This window comes from Pecten maximus, chromosome 5, assembly GCF_902652985.1.
Source record: "Pecten maximus chromosome 5, xPecMax1.1, whole genome shotgun sequence".
Lineage (NCBI taxonomy): Eukaryota > Metazoa > Mollusca > Bivalvia > Pectinida > Pectinidae > Pecten > Pecten maximus.
The window spans coordinates 9467547-9492667 of NC_047019.1; the positions used below are offsets into that span (position 1 = coordinate 9467547).

At 34.0% G+C, this 25121-nt stretch overlaps 1 protein-coding gene across 1 annotated transcript; it reads left to right on the forward strand.

Annotated features, from left to right (window-relative positions):
• Positions 1 to 161: 161 nt before the first annotated feature.
• Positions 162 to 23898, forward strand: LOC117327076 (ras-related protein R-Ras2-like). The gene is made up of 6 exons (XM_033883907.1): positions 162 to 318; positions 7419 to 7506; positions 10161 to 10263; positions 10779 to 10887; positions 11926 to 12044; positions 12956 to 23898. Exons 1-6 carry the CDS (start codon positions 214 to 216, stop codon positions 13029 to 13031), a joined length of 600 nt encoding a protein of 199 aa, XP_033739798.1. The 5' UTR covers positions 162 to 213; the 3' UTR covers positions 13032 to 23898.
• Positions 23899 to 25121: the final 1223 nt, after the last annotated feature.

The window sequence follows — 25121 nt, forward strand, 5'->3', positions numbered from 1 at the left end:
AATACAATCAAAACATGAATGTGGCATATTAGGAATATTGTAGATAAGATGCATAAAATATGAAATGGTAATATCTGTTGAAGATAAAAAGATTAAATTGAACTATAATTGCAAATCAGTAGAAAACACCGAAACCAAACGAGTGAATCTTCACCATTCACTTCCGCCATTTTGACATGAAAACATCCTGTGGTGGAAGATACTCCCTCAGCGATGTCCAGGAACAATGAAGCGAACTCCTTCAGCCAGAGTTATAAGCTGGTTGTAGTTGGAGGTGGAGGTGTGGGCAAAAGTGCCTTAACTATTCAATTCATTCAGGTTAGTGAAATTACTAAACATTTTCATTGCATATTTTACTTCCGTTCATTCAAAGCTCACTGTTGTCAGCTGATCGGAGGCTTATAAATATGTCTCGTTCATAACTGTTTTATTAATGATGTTTTGCGTCGTATAATTGGCATTAATTACGCGACAGATAACTATTTCATTTCACAAAAGTATTTATACACCAGATGATGATATAATGCTTTATTGTGACAAGAAATCAATGTTCCTTTGCCTTTGGAGAGAACACATTGTCATTGCTAATTTCGTCATAAATCCGAGTCTAGCTTTCGACTGCACTCCAGTAAATCAACTTACTGCAACATCGAGTCCATGACCACCTAAAGCAAAGCTAAAACTTAGCTCTTATATTCCATTGTATAATTTGCCGTTGTGAGATCAACGTAAGACAGGATCTCATTATAATTATGTATACCTGTTTAATACCTATTAGTGTTACAGGGGACCGGTGTTACAACTTACAGTTCAAGTTCAAGTTCAAGTTCTTTATTACTTTAAGTCAGCTGACTTATCAGTTATAACATATATACAGAACAACATAATACAAAGACAACAACAGTTATACACGCGTACGCACACACTCGCACACACCGCCACCGCCACACACACACACACACCGCCACACACACCATCACATACAGTGGAGAGTAAACACTAAGTCACAGTAGAGTTTACAAATTAATATTGAAACTTGCACTATTAAATATTGTCCCAATTTTCTGAAGATCTTACTATGCATGGCGATACTAATATCAGAACCCTTTGAATTAAATTAGTTACAGTCTCGTTTTTTAAAGACATTTATAGGCCTATATGTTTTTGTACTTTATTTTTACAACTGAATATATTTTTTTACTTCATTTTTACAACTGAATAATGTGTCCTGTGTTAAACGTTAACACCAACATTATAATTGTTATAATCTTTATTTAAATTAAAAAAAAAATGTTTTAGAAGAAAATGAGTGAGAAAAAACTTAAACAGAAGATGTATGATAATATAACCATCAAACATTCAAACGACAGTGAGTTTAATTTGGTTGGACTTTCCAAGTCGATATCAGTAAAAAATCTCAGCAAAGTGTAAATCGAGGCAGAAATGTATACCTGGGACATCCAATATAAGGTGGATACATAACATTCAATTGACAGCATTGTATAAAACAAAGGCACATCTATAAATGGGTAAAATGATAGTAAATGTATTTTATTTAATTCAGTGTTGATTAATCAAATTATATATTTCATTTTCAACTCAAGTTGGACTCAATGAAACTACCAAGTTGAATCGGTTTCATTTGTCCTTGAATTTGACCAGATCTACGCGTATGAAAAAAATAAAGTGCACAAGCTGCCTGATCCTGTAGGCCTAGCCCAATGCCAGACTTATAGGCCTATGTGAAAGTGAAAAAAATCTCAATATGCTTACTTTGCAGGAATAATTCTGAGTCAGAAATAACATACATGTTAGATTTTCAGGGCTAAATTTGAAAGATATAAATGAGATTGTTGTGTTAGATCTACATAATAGACCTCATGTTAGGCCTACATTAAGATTCTGAAAATGTAAATGACATTTCAAGAAAAACTTGGGTAAAAATTTACCTAGTCCCTGCCCCAGAGATATGCTTGATTTTGTAATTGTGTATATGCAAAATTAGCTCATAATGCTTTTAAAACATCCATTTATAATCAAAATGAATACATAATCATCACTTAAACGGTGTGATTCTATCTGGATCCTGTAAATCATCGGAATGTGTGTCAAGTCCCTGTGTTGACTTGCAGGCGGTCGAAATAAGGCCTCAATTTGAATCGATTAATACTAGGAATTTTAATCGATCAAAAAGAACTATCAGTAAACATTTAATGAATGAAGTTTCACCTTTTAATCAGTTGTAGAGCTTGTATCATGGTCACAACCAACTCCGTAACATATTTCGTAATGATGGCTGTTCATGTTCGAATCAAAGCGGGAGACAACTGGAGAACACAGTCTAGTTATTATTCTTAAGTATTTACACGTCCGAAGAATAAAATCACACCAACAATGTCATAGGCGGCACGTTGATTGGCTGAGCTCAAAGGTCATGCTGAGATGACCTCCTAGGGGCGTCGTTAGATCTTGTATTGCAGTGTATTGTAGAGGAGTGGAAATTATGAGTCTAATTTTTAATTAGATTGCCTCAACATATAACCTGTTGCATACATTTACAAAAGCACTATTTAGATAATATATAGGTATATATTTTAATAAGATAAGGTCATGTCAACATGTCTGCTTTTAAATTTTAAAAAATATAAAAGTGCTAACATCTACCATACATATCTGACACCTTCAAAATTACCCATCACTTATTGTGAATTGCATTGGGACACCTGTGGATTGTTTTACTGGACATGAATGCTAATTGCATCACCATGACCAGACAGCTTATCCTTTCTACTTTATATGACACCTCTCGTGTGGCCTGCCCTACCTTGTGTGAGGGCACATGTTTACAGGTAATACCTTGATTGGCAATGTAATTAAAGGATGTCTGTTGATTGAAATCTTGGCATTTTTCCGGGGCAATTGCTGCAAGCTTTCAGTGAAGCTTACTGAAAACAAATCTTGCATATAACATTCTCCATTTAACAAGTTTGAACTATCCAAAATATGGTCAATTATAATCAGATTTTGAACTATAGCCTATCACTAGGTCAGTGTAAAAATCCACTAGCCTGACATCTGAGACTACCAAAGACTTAAGTTTCAGCTTGGGTTAGTGATAATAACATTGTACAATTTAACAGCTATTAGGAAACATTCAAATTCAGTTCTACTTGGAAAACAAAATCACTTAAACTTTGAAGTACTTGGCAATAGCATCTGAGTAAAATGAAGTTATTTGTGCTGAATTGATTATGCGGGATCTCCCATTACTTCAAAGACTATCATAGCTTTTCATATGTATGGTAAAAGTAGGCCATATTATATTACAACATATAATTTAATTAGAAAGTCTATATACAAACCACCAAATAAGCAGTCTTTGTCTCTATAGCAGTATTTTTAAATTGACATATATATATAAGAATGCTGGCTTACATATATGTATGTAGTCCATATCTCAGAAAGTCGGCAACAAATCAAAACCATGCAGGCAGCCATATTATGATGCCTTAATTATAATACAGGATCCAGAATCAAGAAGCATTTTTTTTCATATGTGATATAAGACACTTTTAGGTTTTGGAAATACATGTTATATAATAGAAAATGGTTCATTTTTCAAATTGAAACTGATAGACATGTATAATCAGTGTTTTTTTCAGGTAATTTTTTCAACAGCCTATTCCTTTTCAATTGGGAAAATAATTGCGGTGTTTGGTGAATTTGGGAAAATAGCAAATAATGACAAAATACTTAAATAAGTCAAAACACTTCATTTATTGGCTTTTCTAGTCTGCCTCGTGATATGAAGAGTCAGTAGCAAGCATCCTGGGTTATTACTTAGACTACAAAACAAAGGAAGTTTTCTTGTTTTCATCTTGGTGTTTGTCTACGGACTCTCTGAAACGCTTGCCTACATGTCATTTGTGGAAAGCGCAACAGTGATCAGGATTCGAGTTACCTCCCTTATACCGTTTATACGACTAATTGAGGCCAACTTGCCTATCGCGGAAGTAAATTTGTCAGTCTACTGTTCACGTGTATGATGATCAACTATCGTACCATAATATTCACATATTCTAGGAATGAAATACAATACAGATAACCAGATAGAAATTCAATACAAATTTTTTTTTTTTAAATTGGGAAAAATGATGTTTCAAAATTGGGAAAATACAACTTTTTTTGGCAAGGGGAAACAGCCTAAAGTCGGCTGTAGATCTGGCCGAAAAAAAATCACTGATAATGTATAAAACAATATGACACAAAGCCTTTCTCAGTATGTTTATTTAACATTTATTTTCCTGTCCTGCAGGTAATGCCTACCTGCAGCCCCCATTGCATGATCTTTAGATTTTGGATATTATCTTCTCTTCTTTCTTAACAACTTCTTTCTTCCAAATGTCTCACTTCACAATACCTCACTTTTGGCCTTAAGTTGAGCATTTGCCTCTGTGAGGAAGCTTAAGGCTTTGGGTTCTGTCCCCTGGCCGTGACCTACCAGAGCCTTTAAAAAAGGTATACAAAGTTGCTACTCCTGCTTATAGTAGCGCTCAGCATTTTGTGATTGGGATGAATGATTTGCCTGTTGTCAGTATGTGACCGGGTGGGGTGTCCTGCTGGGTGTCATTGGCAGTATGCTTCACTATGCTAGCTGTTGATAGGAAGTTTAACAATAATAAACCAAACCAAAGCGTTAATTTTCCAGTTATTTTGCCATAATTTTATGTTGGGCTTCCAGATTTTTATTTCAGGCTAGTGGGTTTTTGCTGTCTACCAGCCCGGGGCTAGTGGTTAAAAGAAAAAAAATTCCAGCCATTTTATCTAGAAAATTATTGTTTTTATTCAAAAAATCTGTGTTCAAAAGTACTGATTAGATATACATTTTTGTATTTAAGATCTTGTGAATGTGAGGTTAACCTCAACAGTACCATTATTACATAAATATATATATAGCATATAAGAAATTGAAATCTGTCTTTGCGAAGGTGAATGTATAAAAAATAACAAAAAAAACCCAGACTTTGTCGCAAAGCCTTTCTGCCTTCTCAGGCCTCTTCAGGCGGACTGAACTTTTGTTTATTTCTACGTTGCTTAGATATGTATGACGTCATCAATTGTGATGATGTCATCAGTTAGCAATAGCGTGACGCAATAAACCCAAGTCGGAACAGATGGAATACTGTACATTCAATAAACTTATTCTGCATTTAAGTTTGGTTTTAGCATTTTGATAAACATTTTTTTAACTCTCTTGTAAAGTTCTACATAACTTGTTAAATAGTGACGACGTAGTTACAAGAGAGTTAAAAGAATTTTTTTTCATGTTTTATTTAAAATTTCCTTGTTTTCCAGATTTAAATGACCTAACACTCTTGTATGATTATTATGGCCATGCATATAGCGCATTCAGAGCCATTGATTTCCATGCTTAAAATGAATCATTGAATTCTCAGTATTTCTTCCTGTTTCAACAGAAAATTTGACCTCCTTCTTCTGCTTTTTGGGGGAAACATTTCAGGTGTCAGATATTTTCACAGTTCCTTTAAATGTTTAACGTTACACAAAATGTCTGTTTGTTCCGATCGCGATATGAGTCAGAGTTGACAATCCCTGGATCCCAGCAAGCTAGTGGAATTTCGCATCCTTGATATCCATCATGGCATGTTTGCTAAAACTTTTAATTTCTTTCATATTGATCTATGTATGGTAACATATCCTGCTGTTTGATCTTCTACCTTTTTACATTGATAAGAAGAACCTGAAGCAATGACTTTATTTATTTGTTTTTTGAATTATTGCCATAAACTTCACATTGCATGCAAAACAAGTCCAATGCTTTATTAGTTTTTCATATTAGTCTTTTTTTGTAAAACACGTTTTGTTGAAAACCAAGTACAAGATTTTAATTGTACTCTATTAGATTTGTTAGGAGGGAGTTTGTCTGATAAACCTGCTGCCAGTAAAGTGATGGGACCAGATGCTGTTTACCTATATGTTTCCATGGAAACAATTATCAGCTTTTCTCAATAATAAAAATGAACCTTTATTTGATGTCATTACAAGTTCTAAAGATAGCATAAGCTGTGTGGATTATCAGCTTTTCCCAATAATAAAAACGAACCTTTATTTGACGTCATTACAAGTTCTAAAGGTAAAATTAACTCTGTGGAGTTTTAACAACACTGCTGGTATAATGTTGTTTTATTTCCATTTCTGCCTCCTGCTGACATATATATTCAAGGTCATTGTCAGTGTACAAGTTTTTTTGATATCTTTTTTACACCCACCTTATCTAACAAAGGGCTATTGGCGTGAATATACCTTCTACTGTGAAACTTTCTTGTGACATTCAGACTTAATTAATTACTGTGATGTCTTGGTTAAGAATTAGTCCAAAATTACCATGTTAATGACCTGCAGTCAAGCCCTGACCTCCAGTCCTTTGGTTAAATTTGATGGGTATAGGCCCCCTGGGGTTAACTTATGACTACGTTGCACTTTCTCTGAGGAGATATAACTAATTGTTCACCCTAGGTATGTCAAAGCCAGACGGGAACACAGCTTTTCTAGGTTGAACAAATACTTATCCTCCATATGTTGGTGTCTTAATTCATACGATATCCAGTGAAACTTCCTGGTGCAGTAGCACCCAATAGTATTGTACTAAACAATTTGAAAGGTTGTTGAGATATTTCATGCTATTTTTAGTTATGTACACCTGTGTCTTCAGTACTTTGATTATTAGTTTTGTACACCTGCACCATAGTCGATAGATTTCCTTCCTTATTATATTATATATAATTAAATGTTATACATAAGTGCCTTTTTATTATACCTCTGGTCCCTGTTTAAGTAAATGTGTATTGGTGACTGGGGTGGGGTGAGATTAAGTGAGGGGTGTTAATCTGTGTAGCTCAGCATGCATTACAGAGAGTGAATCTAATTGTTGCAAGGTTGTGTGGTGCCGCGGTGGCCGAGTGGTTAAGGTGTCCCGACACTTTATCACTAGTCCTCCACCTCTGGGTTGCGAGTTCGAAACCTAGGTGGGGCAGTTGCCAGGTACTGACCATAGGCCAGTGGTTTTTCTCCGGGTACTCTGGCTTATATTACCACCACCTCCAAAACCTGGCACGTCCTTAAATGACCTTGACTGTTAATAGGACGTTAAACAAAATAAACCCAATTAAACCAAGCAAGTTTGTGTACAAAAATAAAACTATAGTATCATAGCATTTACTCCTACACTGGATTAGATGTTGTGGTTATTGGTGTCAAGAATTAAGGTCAGTATTGATTCATCCTTATCAATAAGAAATTTCTTGTATTTACAGTATTGTTCCATCCTTATCAATATGAAATTTCTTGTATTTGCAGTCCTATTTCATCCTTATCAATGAGAAATCTTTTATTTGCAGTCCTATTTTGTGACGGACTATGATCCTACAATAGAGGACTCGTACACAAAGCAATGTGTGATAGACGAGGTTGTAGCCCGGCTGGACAGTAAGTATCACATACCTGGTATATATATCTAGCTGTCATTCACATCTGGCCCTGTCCGTTTCTAGATCAAACATGTATATAAAAGAAAAGACTGCATTTAATAAACTCAGATATTATGAGGCGAATATTGATTTATTCAGTCACTGTGTTGAAAAAACAATTTTCACTGTATTTACTTTTCCGAAACAATTGTATCCAAGTGGGTCTTTCATTATTAAAGTTCCACATTTAATATCTCCGTATTGGTAGCAAAAGGGGCTGCAATAACTCCGTCGGTTAGAGCACCAGCCATGTAACCTCAGATGAAGGTCCGAGGTGCGCGGCTTCGATGCTCCTTACCTTTGTAGCTTTGTGTTTCTCTGGAAGCTGAATAAAGGCCTCATCCCTCTGAAAATTAAGCTAAAATTCCCTAATTTGCTGTTTACAAATTCCCAATCAGCAAAAGGAAATTCAAACTTATGTTTTAATAGAAAGGTTAGAGAATAGTCAGTTAAACAATAAATGAACAGAAACATAACAAAGAGATGTTTGGTTTTTTTTAAACCGTTTTTCCAAATTTTAAATTATATCACGTAAAATTTCCCAATTCATTACACCCTGGACTGTACAAAAAAGACTAGGAAAATCCCTGGTTTGTAGTTATGGTGGATGTTAAAAATCTTCTCTATCAATACTTGTAGTGGTTGTGTATATGTGTGCACAAATACGTTTTGTATCAACTAACAAAAGTTTCAGCATTATGACCAGGAAGAGGTGTGAACATTGGACTTTTGACTATTCTTTCCCACTTAAGACAGCAGTAGTAATATGTTAGCTGAAGACATACGTAATGGTCTGCGTAAGTTTTTGGTGACCACTTGAATTGGTACGAGTCATTAAGTGACACTATCCTGAGTATGTTAACTTCCCCGTACTCCTTCATCCCCTAACTCGTGTCGAGAGGATGTATCAACAATTCATTCTCCGTGACAGTAAGAGAAAAAGGAAATGAAAAATTGGACTTGTTAAGGCTGCTAACTTGTTGTCCTTGTTATATATTCTATATTATAATGTACAACACAATACGGGCCGCGGTGGCCAAGTGGTAAAGGTGTCTTGACACTAGCTAGCCCACAACCTCTGGTTGGCGAGTTAGGAACCTATGTTGGGCAGTTGCCAGGTACTGACTGTAGGCCGGTGGTTTTTCTCCTGGTACTCCGGCATTACTCCACCTCCAAAACCTGGCACATCCTTAAATAACCCTGGCTATTAATAGGATATTAAACAAAACAAACCAAAAGCAAAAATGCACAACACAATTCATCTGATATGTTGTTTTATTTGCCAAAAAGTAAAGCATATACCAGTACTGTATTTGTCTGCAACTAAACTCCTGTCCCCTTCATTTTAAGCTTTCCTGGCTCAAAGGGCAAGTGAGCTTATGCAGTAGTGTAGCATCCATCATCTGTCTAGTGTCAAATTTTCCCTTTTAACAACTTCATTTAAAAAACTGAGAGGCCCAGAAACCTGATATTGAGTCTGAACCTGGGGTGAAGGGCTACCAAATTTGTTCAAATGAATGTCCTTGACCCACATTCAAGGTCACAGGGGATCAGATATGCTAAAATCTTTAAATTACCCCTTTCAATAACCAATAGGCCCAGGGATCTGATATTTTCGGCCTGTAGCATGCTGTTATGAAGGGCTACTTATTAAGTTCAAATGAATGACATTGACTTACGTTCAAGGACACAGGAGTCAAATATGCTAAAATCTGTAAGCAGCTTCTTCTCAATAGCCAAGAGTTCAAGGCACCTTATATTGGGTGAGTAGTATGCTGGAATGAATAAATCTACTCTCATTTGAATAAATGACGTGGATCAACGTCAAAGTTGCATCAGAAGCAGTTGAGCGATACAGACCCATTGGACCTCTTGTTACAGAATCATCATGTAATATCATAAGCTAATACAGTGGTTCACTATTAAGCCCTCCCCAAACTTTAATACTGAATTTGAACAGTAGGAGAAGGGCTGATATGAGGATAAATATGATATGCCCTTTGTTTTGAAACGTTTCTGATTTCCACATTCTACAAATGACCATACACATTTTAAAAATTCAAATTTTGCACCATATCCAGTGTATTTAGAAATTCTATCACTGATTTAATGAATTTATTCTGACTGTGACATCATACAAGTTTACAAGTTTATCAGTCCTTGTGTGGTTAAATATATAGTGTGTCTCCCTCAACTTTTGTACTGTGGAAGAGAATATTACATTGGGCTTTGAGTGAAGGATAGGCGTATTCCAGGATTTTGTCAGTAGTTCTTGTAAACAACATTATGTATGGGCTTATTGATAAAAACAGACTTACTGACTAATTTATAAGACTGTATATAAAGTAAATTACCAGTATGTTATTGATTGTATTACATAAGAATGTTGTTACCAAGACATTAGAAGTAATCGCCTGAAGATAGCCCCTACATGGCCTGAAAACGATAATCAACTGAGCCCCTACATGGCCTGAAAACGATAATCAACTGTATTTGCATTGTTTATCCTTTTATGCTTACATATATATACATTCGTGTTAACCTTTCCATAGGTCACATGAGTGTTGTGAATAAAAGTACATGTATATAATTTATTATACTTCATGCTTTCAGTCCTAGACACAGCGGGGCAAGAGGAGTTCAGTGCTATGAGGGAACAGTACATGAGGTCTGGTGAAGGTTTTCTCTTAGTTTTCTCCGTCACGGATAGAAGTAGGTAAGTTTGATCAGTCACAGAGAGTATTTTTATGTGGTGACAGACAGATGAGTTTTCCTTTTTCCTTTCTTACCTTTAGCCAGGGCAGGTATCTCTTTGACATTTATAGGCCAGGACAAGCTCTTTGCACGTTCTCAGCAATGGTATACGACGGATATCACGACAACAATACCATATTTAAAACAATACTGCAATAATACAATGATATTACATCAACAATTCAATCATGCCACGTCAACATTGTCTTCCATGAAGGATTTTTGGAAAAAAAAAATTATCAATGCATATTTATTGTATTATTCATGCTAACTGTGATTTTCTTTCAGTTTCAGTGAAAATCTATAAGTTCCAATACCATAATTAAAACAACACTGCAACAATATAATAATGTTACATCGACAATTAAATCATGTCACAGCAACATCGTCTTCCAGAAAGATTTTTTTTAAGGAAAAAATCTTTAATATCGTTGAATATTTATTGTTTTATTCATGCTAACTGTGCTTTTCTTTCAGTTTCAATGAAATCTATAAGTTCCACAAGCAGATTCTCCGTGTGAAGGACCGCGAGGAATTCCCAATGATCCTAGTGGCCAATAAAGCTGACCTTGATCATTCTAGAGTGGTAAATATCTGGATTGATTTAAGATTTATATGTCTGCCTTGGGACCTTCTTGGACTTATAAATTAGAGATCAAAGATTGTTCTTTCTTAGAAAGTACTAGGCAGATTTTTCTGATACTGTAAACATAGTTATTTTCGCGGGTGATTATTTTCGCGATTTTGATATGTAAACTATACGCGTTGGGGTAATTTTCACGATCGATCCACCTTCTTTTGTAGTTCGAGATTACGCAAACTGATATAAAAATAATACATGTGGGGGAAATCGCAATCAAAAGGACTCCGTGTAATTAGCGTAAATTTTCCCCTCAGGTAAATTTCCACGTTTACAGTATTTTGTGCACAAAAAAATTATGACAAGATGGTCTAATTTGCATTCTGTGTATGGAGGCAAAGTGGTGTAGTTGTAGAATGCAGGACTTGGAGACCAAAGTGTCACTAGTTTAAGTCCCGGGACAGGTGTTGTGTTGTACATGTATCCTGGAACTTGATACTTTAATCTGTATGTGTAATAAACTGTTAGTGCTGCATTAGCATACAGCTCCGACTGTATGCTCCCCATAGATTTCTGTCTCTGATTCACAGAAATATTGCTCAAAGTGGATATTTTTACCAGGTGGCCAATTTGGCTACCTAGTTATACAAGCTAGGAGCCAAATGGAAAATTAATTATATATATAAGTCGACCGGCCAAGTTGTCTTACATTTAAAAAAAAACTCTTTTAATTCTTTAGTTCAGTATAACATTTCTCTGTAAACTTTTCAATTGTGAACGTCATATTAGCATTGACTACAACCCTAATGACAGATTAGCCGAATCACAAATTTACACAATATTTTAGTGGCCATGCAGCTGGTGCCTTATAGGTCAATAACTGGTCGTCAATGGTATAATTAAGGCGCCATGGCCACTAAAATCGGCGCCACTTTAAGCCCTGCTACGTCTATAATATTCAGATTGAGGGACACATAACCTCACTGTTACTTGTGAAGGCTTAGCTGTGGTATAAATAACACAGGTTTTTATCTTGTATTGCAGGTCAGTAGAGAAGAGGGCGCTGAGTTAGCGGAACAGTTAAGTATTAACTACATAGAAGCGAGTGCCAAGGTGCGAGTAAACGTAGATCAGGCATTTTACGATCTGGTCAGATTCATCAGGTAAGATTTATCAAATCTTTATAACAAAACTTTATGTAATTTAAGAAACTAACCAATGTAGGTTTTAGGGTTGTTAGCAGTTAGCTTGTTTGGCTTGTTAACAGTTCATAATGTAAATTTATCAAAAAAGTAACATAACTGTTTTGTGTTGCTGATTGGTCATTCTTTGATGTAGTAGGTGGTTATCTCCCCTACATTATATTCGGTGTCCCATGGCCAATTTGTTTATCATGGCTTCAATGGTTTGAATAATTAGCTTGGAATTGTTTATGAAATTTTGACAGAACTGGCAGTCTTTGCTTTCAAGCAAAATGTCACAAAAAATTCAAGGCCTGTATTACATTTGTTACTCTGTCAAAATTTACGCCTTTCTAATTATTGCATCTTTGAGGTTGACAAACTGTTTGTCCACCTAAACTCAATGGACTTTGGAAGCTCTACTTGATTGACAAGCTATATTATTCAACAATAAAGCGGTATTGAGAGATGAATTTGAAAAAAATTGAAATGTGTAATACATATGACAAATTCATGAGAAATTCACATAGTGTGTGAGTAACTGCGTAAAAGAAAACTGATTTAATAAATTTCAAGGTATTTAGTCTTGTGATTGAATGAAATGCTTTAGTTTGGGTTCAGATACTACGTACATGGTCTTTAAAATTGTTCAGCTTCATGTACATGTTTGATATTGTAATGTGAATTCTCAACATTTTTGCACAGCTTGGTGTTTTATTCAAATTGAGGCTATGCTTTCATGTTTCAATCAACATTGTATAATTTATGACGATAGAAACATACATATCTATAATCCTTTTTTAGAGGTTTTTGCCTTCTGTCAAATTATAAACAATCTGGATTGGCGATTTATTTATAGTCTGGTTTTATATGCACTGCTTGGTTGATTACAGAAAATTTCAAGCGGAAGAGCGACCAGCAGTGAAACCTGGCGGGGACAGAAAGAGGAGGAAATGTACGATACTCTGACTGTTTTTCACTGCCCTGAGTGACAAATTCTGATTGGCGAATTAAAGGAGGATGAAACAACTAGGACAGCCCCGGAGATTTGGTGTGACATTCTCTGATTGGCTGACAGTCAGAGGATGGCTAGTATGACATTCTCTGATTGGTTGGTTATCGGAGGATGTTACATTAGGGAGAGTTCCCGCGAGAGACTAATGTGATGTTCTCCGGCTTTTGATTAGAGGATGCCACAATAGGGACCACCCCCTCCCGCCCCCATTTTCCCCCAAGACTAGTATAACATGCTCTGATTGGCTGACAGTCAGGGGATAGCTAGTATAACATGCTCTGATTGGCTGATATAGACAGTGAGTCATTCGATGGTCTCTCTTTGGTGATCGCCACCTGGGCTACAGAATCTGCCTTCCATTTTCCAGGTTCATTGTCGCTTATTACACCTGTAGCAGGAAAGTCAGGAAAACTTATTATATTATGCAGATTATGGTATGACTGTGCTGTGTGTTTGTCTCTGTTGTTTATCATAGTCATAAAATCAAAATTTCACAGAAAAAAAATTGTCTCCAAAGCTCAATTTCTAATAAGAATTCACTTGAAGCTTTATAAACTGATTCCGTATTGTAGCATTCAACATTCAGTTGTTATTTCTTGTTCTTTACAATTTTGTGCAATTTTGAAATTTTAATCTGATAAATTTAGGCAAGAAGGAAGTGATTAGACAACAAAATTGTTTTTTTCCATATTTTTGACAGTATAATATATTTTGTATGCAGATTATAGAAATCCATTTTCATGGAAAAAATACTAGAATAGGAAAAAAAGAATCAGATAGAAAAAAAGGAAGCCATATGCATTCGTTAGATTATCAGTACTGTTGAAAATCTTATGTTTTGAGCTGAATTCTCCTCGGGGAATTCAAGGCAGAGTTTAATTATATTTTTTGGTTGGGTATCTACTATCTAGTTAAGCAAATGGTCTTTTTCATGGACGCTGAAAATGTAACTTGCGTACCAACCTAAGGATATCTGCCGCTTATACTGGTCTGTATACATGTGGATGTTAAGACTTTTTCACTTCGATAGATTGTTTATTTTTATCTTACTGGGTCAAGAGCCTTTTCTACTCTTAGACTAGTGTTTTGAAGGTTTTTTTTTTTTTTTTTGCAGTTACTTTTAAATTAATAAAAGTATGATGTAATGTGTTTTTAATTAGCATTTGTAATGCAAGCAAAGTTTCAGAATTTTTTATCAGGAATATTTATTTCCTTAATCACATAGAGCAGATGATTATTAAAGATGATTTTTGAAAAAGTAATTCATAATTGATAAGTTTGTTGACTTATTGCTAAATGAAAATAATGGTATAAAGCTGCTATCATGATCACCGTGGCCATTTTTTAATTACCTGGATTTTCTTATCATGGTTCAATCTTTTTTGTATGAAATATTTGTCATTTCATCAATTTTGCTCACCATTTGCCCAGATATTTTCACTCACCTATTCCTTGACTGGATAATTTGATCACCTTTTTTCCAGTATTTTTTTTTGTTTTGTTTGTGAGGGTTTGTTGTTTTATAACACTAGACTTGGTTGTACTAGAAATAAGCTACATGTCTTGGTGTTAAATCATTTTTGATACATCATAACCTTTTATGAAAATTTTCTCAACCAAACCCATCCTTTTTTAACTCCTACAATTTGGCACTTAAGTTTGAACTAGCAAAAATAAAATTACTTTCAAGTAAATTATTATGAAATTAAACTTTAATATAAAATAAATGCATCCTATTTTTATAATAAAATGTGTCCTATTCACATTTATTTTTCTACAATTAACAACTTTGTACTTGATTAATTTCCACTAGAGGAGTACTTATCATAATTTCACTTGTTCTATCAAATAACATCAAAGCTAATTGTTTCATGATACTTGTTTTAATTTGACTTCATGGTTCTAAGATAATACAATGCATGCATTTCATAAGTTCTCACAAATATTTATAAAAGATATAAAAATCTCAAAATTAAACAAATAATGCGCCCTGGTTATGTATCGGTAATAGAGATGCTAGTTTTAATTTTTGTTTGCTGCTAAATGATGTTTTTTTCTGTGCCTGAGTTGTTGATATTGTTTGAATGCTACCTCTGTGCTCAGTACTGATGTAGAATCTCGTAAATATAGGCTTCAAATGTATCTGAATATTTTCAGCAGCCTTTCTTTGAACTTTTGACAACAATTTTTTCTGTCAATGTAATTTTTCACTGAAAAAAAAAAAAAAAGATTTGTAGAGATTCAGTTGGTCTGATCAATAAAATACATGAAAGTGTCGTGACCAAATTAATTTACATTAAGTAAATTACTGTATTTAATGCTGTAAACAGCAATGATTAAGCCCATGCCTGTTGAAAAGCCCACTTATATGTTTATTGGAGTTTTAAGTAACACTAACATATGCCTTACCACTGTCCTGTAATAAGCCCACCCCAACTTAGAGTCAAAGTCTATTTATAGATTACCTTGACCTTTTATAGGATAGAAAGGTAAAGGTTATTGATATTCAATAATCAGTTGTAAAGACTACAGATGCTGGTTGAGAAATATGTTGTAAATTTATTTTCTCCACCATCCATCATCATGCTGTAGGATTTGTGTATTCTTTGTCCTGGTAAAATGCCATTTATGATATTGTTCTGCTTTGAAATCTAGGGGTTCCGTCCTCAGTATTCTTATCTTCTCTGCATTCCTGGAATTCATTGTTGCTAAAACAAAGGCTTGCATTTGATTGGTTCCTGACCTGACCTGAGCTTGACCAATCACAAAGCTGATTTCATTTCTTGCGATAGAAGGTTGCAGATAAATAATGCCCAAATCATCTTTTTGCCTCGCTGCTGCCTCGCCATTCCATTCATCTTTCTATCGTAACAGTTATCTGCCTCACTTACTTACATTATGCAATACACACTTCATGCATACAGAGATGTTTTGGTGACATTTTCCATGGGTACAGAGAAGATATATATATATATATATTGAGGGTGGAGCCTTGTCTTTGAAGATGCCAGAAACATGGTTGTAGTGTTCCAATCATGGGACTGGATATCTAAGGATATGGGCATATACCTATCCTGTACCTTGATTGTTTGACTGCAAAAACCTGTAACAGGCAATTTGACTAGAAAATATGTGACAGGAAATATTTGGTGTCCCAGTTCAATCAATGGATGTCCCTGTTACATTATGGGGACATTCTGTGTCCCAATTCAGAGTAATGTAACTCACAGGATTTTTTGTGTCAGTTTTTGAAACTAAGATTGAGAGTTTGCAGTTCTAGGTGTGTGAGTTCGCTGCTCTAGGTGTGTGTGGATGCGATTTCGCTTTTGTGTGCTGTATTATTAGTTATTTATAATAACAACTTCCCTTTCTAGTCATGGATTTTATGTTTTAATGTGTTAATGATTTTATTATTTCCAATGCTTTGACTCACCTGGGTTAACATTCCAGAACTCAGCTTCATGTAGAAATAGCTGGCTGTTGATGCACATTTATTTTATTGTTAAAATGTATTTTATTAAAAAGAAAAAAAATTGAAATAATTTAAGTATTATTAATCGTAATCAAAATGAATTTTATTTATAGATTTTTGGTGTGTTTTTAGCACCAAAGGGCCAATTCAACTTTGCCACTGGATAGTGTCCATCATCATTTCACATTCTAGATCTATTTGCAATACTTTAAAAAAAAACAGTACCTGAAGAATGTCAAATTTAGTAAATAACGGTATGTCTGACCAATATTGTATGACGGATTTCCTTTGATGGAGGAAGTACCTGAAGAATGTCAAATTTAGTAAATAACGGTATGTCTGACCAATATTGTATGACGGATTTCCTTTGATGGAGGAAATGATCAAGCTATTTATAATTGACAATGTTCAAATTTCATCTGTTAAGTTCAGTATGGGATAAGTAAAGTTACTGTATGTTATTTTGCAATATTTACCCCAGTGCTTTGTATATACCTAATGGTTGAGTAAACATAGTTATGCCTATGATATTTATCTATACCGGTTTTCTTGTTCAAAGAAATATTTAGATGAAAAAAAATATATATGAATAATTGATGTATATTAATGGTGTAGACCCCATGGACCTCTTGTTCCCTTTATTTTATCTGTTGAAATGTGTGATGGATTAATTAGATGCTTACCAAAATTATTCTAAAAAAAAGAAAAAAAAAGTTGTGCACTATATTTACACATCCGGGCCCAGTTGTTTGTAAAAGGTGATTAGGCTCAACACAGTTTAACAACAATTTTAAAATCGTGATGAAATCATTTCTGGTCAAACTAAATTGACAAAATTTTATGAAAATACGACACCTGTCAGTCTCTACCTGCCTACTTTCTGGAATACACACACTCAGGTTTTCAAGTAAAGAAATTGATATTTTCACTAATCAAGTGTTTCAGCTAATCACCTTTTGAACAACTGGGCCCTGGTTCAAAGTACAACTAGCTTCTGACATATACTGCTGTTAATTTAAAAACTTCACTGAATCAAACTTGTATTGCTTGAGTCGGTGTTCGGGAAAAAAAATGGATAACACTTTCATTAAATATTTTAATCTTGATCTATTACAGAGAATTTTTGTTCTACAATTTACAAGTTATAATATGTTTTGAAAATGAAAGCCCTGTACTCGGTTCTTGATTCTAACTTGGAGTTGTTACTCTTTGTTGGCATTTTTATTGATTTTTTAAAGAGATTAATAATTTTTGGTGTGGTTTTAGATTGATATTTAGATAACTAACTACAAGGTCAGTATATCATTGAATTCCTTCTGTAGATATATACTCTAGGTTTATCCTCCTCAAAGTGACCATTGGTCATTTTTTCTCTAAGAAAATACATACTTTGTTTTCCCATATCTATCCCAAGTTAAGTACAATACAATGTGACTGGTGCCAGTCATTAAGAAAACATTTTGATATTTGTTATATTTTTATCATATGATTGATTCAATTTACATGAAAATTAGAATATAAGATAGGATCAATTAAAAGTTCATGTTGTTACTTTTCATACTAAAAAATAATTTATATGTATTTGAAAAATTTGCATTAAGATATTTTTTTCTTGCATTTAAATTCTCAATCAATATCCTTGTACATCAGAAGCTGTATTGTGTTTCACGTAACTGTTTGAAGCATCTTCTGTTGGCAACACTGATATTAAATTTTGAAAGGAGAGTCAAAGAAATACCCGATAGGCAAAGAAAATTTTTTGAATACATGAATATTTATTTTTATTTATTTTTGCATGTGGCACTGAGAGGTTAACTGTAGAGAGGCACATTAATTTCTTGATGTGTAACGCTGGTCGTTTCTGTAAAATTGTTGTATTTGTTGATAAATTGTTTATTTGTGTCATGTTAAGGAACAGCCCAAACACTTGTCTAGTCATCACAATAATGCACAGGAACTTGACACAAATTCACACCCTACATTCCATATATAATACACAATATGTTATAAATATGGACTGTGGGTAGATAATTTGTGTCAAGTCCCTGTGAGAAAATATATCAAATGAGTTAGGACCATTTTATTTATTGTAGAAAGTATTACATAAAAACGTTTCATTCCTGGTATAAATTGTACATGTACTACAAAAAATGTAGTTAGATTTGAAGTAAATACCTGTAAATATTGAATTGTAAATATATTCTATAGTTAGACTTAAATACAGGTAAATATTATATTTCTAGTGTAATGTTTGTAAATATTCCAGGCCTAGAAGTTAACACAGGCAGGGGAGGGGCATACCCACCTCATGAAGATTAGAATTTAGTAGTAGAAATATTCATACCCGGTTTCTAACCATAAAATATGTTGGGGACTGCTAGTTAATTCTCCTCACTGGTACAGCTTTTATAATGAAATACTGTTACAGAACAACATCCACATACGAAGATTCCTGAGTTCGTGACAGCTTCAGTAGGTGCACTTATTTTGCCTACCCTGTTCCCTGTTGCTGAGGAAGTTTTTTTTACTCCTTGATAAAGTGTATGTGTGTGCCTTGCTTTTCCCCCAGCAGTTACTAAAAGTCACTTTCCTTTCTTATTATTGCATGTTACTTACTCCGGTTAAAACTACAATAGCCTTATTCTACCCAAACCAGGGCCCAGTATGATCAATATTCCTTAACTAGAGGAAATCCTGTAACTCAAAATTCCGATAGGAATGCACTACAGAATTTAAGGAATGTTCCTTAATTGAAAATTTTCATTAAATCCAACAATGCTTTTTCCTTTGGAAAATTTTAAGTCGAGAATTTTCCTTCAGTTCAGGAATATTATTGAAACTGGGGCCTGCTAGCTTAGAATCAAGCTTATTGCTATGGCTTATTTTAACTAATGAAAAGACCTTGATCTGGTATATTTATTTTTTTCCCTTATTTCAGCTTTGAATTGAGATCCTTTATTGATGAGAATTTGGCCTTGCTTTCTCTCATCATTGGATGAGGATTTTTAGTCCTTTTGTCCTGAATCCCTTGCTCTGAACTGGTTTATATTTTATAAGCCGACTGATTTTAAGATATTTCTCTGGAATCTTTTACTAGATGTGTTTTTGTATCCTTTGTATATGAAGTTAAATATGGCTTTCCATGTGACTTGCTTTGAATTTTCATGTGTTCCAAGTATGAATGTTTGTCTTACTTTATAATTGTGTGTTGATAAGTTTATCATTTAGTATTGCAGAAGCCCCTTCCAGTTAGCTTATATTTTATTGATAAATTTTATTATTTACTGTACATTGTACTAGATTATTCCTTGTATCATTCCGTTAGCTTGCCTGTCTGCTATTAACCCTTTCACCCCTACTGACCATATTGGACTTCAAATGATGAATGAATGGCTGAGTCCACTAACATTTCTTAGGGTTGAAAGGGTTAAATATTGACCCTAATAGCACAGGGCCTTGACATGTTCCTTTGACCCAGTAATAAGTAATCAAGGGGTCAACCTTGGAGTTATTCTTTTCATTCTGGGTCATAGGAAAATGTCAAGCCCCTGTGTCTTAGAGCTGTATGACAACGTTATTGTGTAAATGCTATAAGATGGAGCTAGTTGCAGAGGTAAAGTAATGATGGACAAGTTTTTCCATACCTCTTAAACACAGAAACTTATATTTTATGATAAATATATTACTGACCAATGGTTAGAAATTCGAACCAAGCCCTGTGCTGTGTATAGTAAACATTATACTGCTACCTTCTTTGTTCAGCGTTGATAGAATGTAAATTATTTTTGAAAAATATTTGTGAATTATGAATATTAATTGATAGACGAGAAAATTATCAGGGTGTCTTCGAATGATCATGTTCTAAAATCCATCGATTTTGAAAATTCATCAAAGGAAGTAATCGAGAATCAGACTTGTGTGTCGCTCAAACAGAGGTTTACATTGATAGAAATTGTGTTTATTTTGTAAATCTATGTAGCTTTATCCATATGGAGGCTTCACTATCCATTTGATTAGCTGTATTTGAATTTAAAATTAACACAAATTATCTATTAAAGTTCGATTTGGATGAAGAAATTTGTATGATACATGTGAATTCCAGAATGAAAGTCTTAAAGAATTGAGCTAAATATTTTGACACTCCACTAAGTACTTTCCAAATCTATAATATAACTTAAATTTAATATCTACTTAACCTGATCTACTTAATATCGACATATAAAACAGTGTTTGATAACGCTTGTTGATATGAAAACATAATCGGGTTATTTTTAGTAGTGTTACCCAATTGTATTATGATTTTCCCAAATTCGTCAAATTTTTGCAGTTTTACCGAATATTTAAAACAAAAAAGCATCCCACATTTTTTTCATGGAAGAAACCGACCATAATTTTCTCAATGAATTTACTTTTCAAGGTGTCCAGTTTTTGTGTTTTTATTTTACACTTAAAAATATCTAGAACACCGTTAAAAAAAAAAGAAAAAGAAATATGTACAGTATTAACATACGTTTTCCAGAAACACATGTTTATCTGTTTTAAAAATTCCTTAAAAAAAATTAAGAAGAAGTAAAGTAAATGTTTACAGATTTCAGATTACGTTTTCCAGAAACACATTTTTATCTGTTTTAAAAATTCCTTAAAAAAATTAAGAAGAAGTAAAGTAAATGTTTACAGATTTCAGAATCCGCTATTGAGATTCAGGATGATTCTGTTTATCTGGAGGTTTTTAATCTGAAATAACTGTTTCATACCGTGTATACAAATGTAGCATGTGTTTTGGTTCCTTTGATATTATTTATCTACAAACTCTCTCACTGTAGGCTCCGATTTAGATATTACTTTGTGTATAATGTGTTGTATTTCTAACTCGCCTGCCAAAATGGTATGTGATCTTGCTTCATGATGCAGCGTCTGTTGTTTGTCTGAACAACTTTTCCACCCAAATCGCCTAGCACCGTAATATTGGGCCAGTAGTATGCTGGGATGAAAGACTTTGAAGTTAAAAAAAAAAATAACATTGATCCTCTTTCAAGTACACACAGATCAAATAATGAAATGTGTTCAAATCTTAAAAGTAATTCTAAATAACGGGAAAATCCACGATGAAAATATGTGGCGGTAGCTGTCTGGCATTACAGCTTTCAAGGTCGTTCATATGAATGACCTTGACAAAATTTGACAAAATTTGTTCAATTTACACAAATCTGCCTTCATATAACACTGGCTGTAAAGTTTTGCCATTTCTTTGAATTAAGTCCAATTTTCATTGTGAGTCACCACCGAAGGCACGTTCATGAATGATCCATGGTATAGCTAGGTGAGCATTTTAAGTTCATTTAGTTTCTTGTTGATAATTCTAGTCCTTAAAGCAGGTCACAGTAAGAAAAATATGTGAACTTGCTGAGTTTCCTAAAATATGAAAATGTTATTTCAGAATTTTATTTATTGGTGATATTAATACTTACATTTCGTAATTATATTTCATTTTCTCCAATATTTACACATACATTACATTATATACATGAAAAGTCTGAAGTAATTAATTTATACTATAATTGTTAATTTTGGATGAAGGTCAAACTGCAAAAATATTTGTATATTAAATAGCTTGATGCTAACATTTTCCAACAAAAGACTCAAAGAATTTGAATATACATGTTGTATTGGAGAATACAGCGATCACAAATTGTCATACTAGAAAGTTTGTGTGAAGATATAGCTGATGAATCCAAGCAAGTGTAGACTGTACAATGTTTCCTATAACTTCTGATTATTTAATTCAGGTTTGTTACGCTTGAGTTGTTTCATAACATTTACAAGGTCTGTAATCAATATTGTGAAGAATTTTTCCTGGTGTTGTAATTCGTGAATCATGATTCCCTTAAAGATTCAATGATATTTTCTTATTCCAACAGAACTGAACCTGCGATTAATGTAGCTTTAAGTCACTAGTATAGTTTTATTTTACATGAATTTAAGTATTTCACTTTATTAGATAAAGACTCTTTATAGTTCAAATTGTTTGACTTATTGGACCAGATTTGTTGGTTTAAGAAATAATTATGGGCTACATGATCTTGTTTACTTATTGGCGAGCCTTGACAAAGACTTCCAAGGCCTGTATCAACATCAGCAGGTCCATCAAGATATATGCCAGAAATGCTACATTCAACACATTTACAAACGTTTGCCCCTAAAATGAAAAGACCTTGCTCTCTCAGAAATCTTTTAAATTCAGAAGTTACATTATATTTAATATATATACATGTATGTAGTTCAGCAACTGCCAGATTTCATATATTCAGTTTACACAATAACTGGTGACGCCTTACTCTTAAGCATTAAGTGATTATTTGTGGAAAACAACAAAACATTCTATCACTGCTAAATGTCATAGGAGAATTAAACTACAGTTGTATGAGGTTATTATCGTCATGTAATATATCAAACTGCACTTGTTCAGTTTTAATACACAAAGCAGGTCTTCATTTGAAGAGCGACTATTTTTATTATTCATCACGACTAGTTCTGCCCCTTGAGGAAGTCCTAATAATGTCCCCATTTAAGTATCCTGTTGTTTCCTTATGTGACAGATACTTGAGAATTGTTTTTTTATATATTGTTATTTTTAGCCCTGTGGGAATTAAACATGTGCATGTGCCTGTATAAAAGATATTGCCCTCGAGTGCTAGAGAAGACACAAACGCCAAATCCATCCCCATAACTAGCTGGGCTTTTCTAATTAGCTGGTGTATTGACTTGAAAAGTGTTGTTAAATTTTAAATGTGTTTTTTGTATCATTGTTTTTTGTCCCACCAAGCTTTTTAAGAAATGTATGAAATAATATTTAGAAGCTATGTTTACTAATACATTACAACATAAAAAAAAAAAAAAAAAAACCAGTTTCATCAGATAATAATATTGATGTCATTCACTTCATTTTCAAGGTCACAGCTTTTGACCCTAGTTATAAAATCATGCCATTTTTCCATTCAGTGTGTAGGAGAGAGGATAATTTCATGTACATTTCAGTGTTAATCAATAACTAAAAGCATTTAAATTGATCATTCATCTTTTTCTAAAAATCTGTTTAAGATCGGAGATGAAAACAGTTTCTAACTTTCTAAGATGTGAGAAGTATTTTACCTAATTTTGGTTGTAATCACACGGCTGAGAGACTACATTACAAAGGCTATAGTATTATTCCAATGCATTACGTGTAACAGTTTGATCAGTCTGCCTCTCTAGTAGATATAAATGGATTCATTTCTTTTGAGATCTGTGTAATATGAACATGTGATCATTCATTGTATTTGTGTTGGAAAATAAACATTTTTTATACAAAGTATATTGTGTTGATGATTTATAAGAAAAATAAATTAAAGATTATTAGTGTAGGCTTGTTTCTACCACAATACGCCGTGTTATTCCACTCTCAAGCCATTGTATAAATGTGCCGACTGTTGGATATACATGTCATATTCCACTAGTGGGAATGTGACCTCCTGGTCTGTCAAGAATTTGAACTTTGATCCGAGCTGCAATTGTACATGTCCTTGTCGTCATCAGTAATCGAATCACCTGGTCCAGGCTGCATCAGTACACCTTATTTGCATATGCGAAATAAGACTTAACAATGTTTCCCTTTGATTCAAGCCGATATCATTGTGGTAGAAACAAGTCGCACGTCTCGTGATTTTTGCATATGGAATTTATTCACACTTGCAAGATATTTCCTAAAAGTTACAAAAGACACTTGCTAAAGCTCATAAATCTTGTGTGAAATAAATTCCATATCCAACAACCACTCGTTGTGTAACCTCTAAATATTACATGTAGTAATAAGTGAAAGAGAATTATCAGACTTAGATAAAATTATCAATATAGGTATGAACAGAAGAGAGTCCAAGCTTCCATCATGGGGGGGGGGGGGGGGGGGGGAGGGGGGGGGATGAATTGACAATGATCTCAATGCGATCTGGACCTTCTGAGAATTGGACCCTAATATTCCTGTAGTTTCATTGACGATCTGAAGCTTAGAAGGGGTTGTTCGGACGAAATTTTTCAACATAGAGACCAGGCAGATAAGCAGAACCTGGCATTCCACCTCACCTCGACCTTAGTTGTGATTGGTATAATCAAGGTCCAATGGGGCCTGTATACACATCTAGTTTTTAATATGGCTTGAAATTCAATATAATAAAAAATGATAAAATTTATTTGGGCTAAAGCACCTTCCCATCTAAATTTTGACTTTTCTTTGGACATGATATAGTTTCCTCCTTGGTATCGAAACTTTAGGCCCTAAACATCACTGACAAATGCGAGAAGGTGTATGACAAAGTGTTTTTTTTTTTTCAGTTTTGGCACTCTCGATTTGTATTCAGTGGGTGCTCATGTTTTGTGTGTCTTGTACAATCCTAAGAAAATGATCTGTACCCACTAGGTAAATAGCAACAACAAGGTCTGTTTAGGACAGGTGATTCAACAAAAAACATTCCATTTCTTTCTCTTGTTTTAAGACGTCACCAAGCTTGCCAAGTGTGACTGAAATTTGGACAGCAGGTCG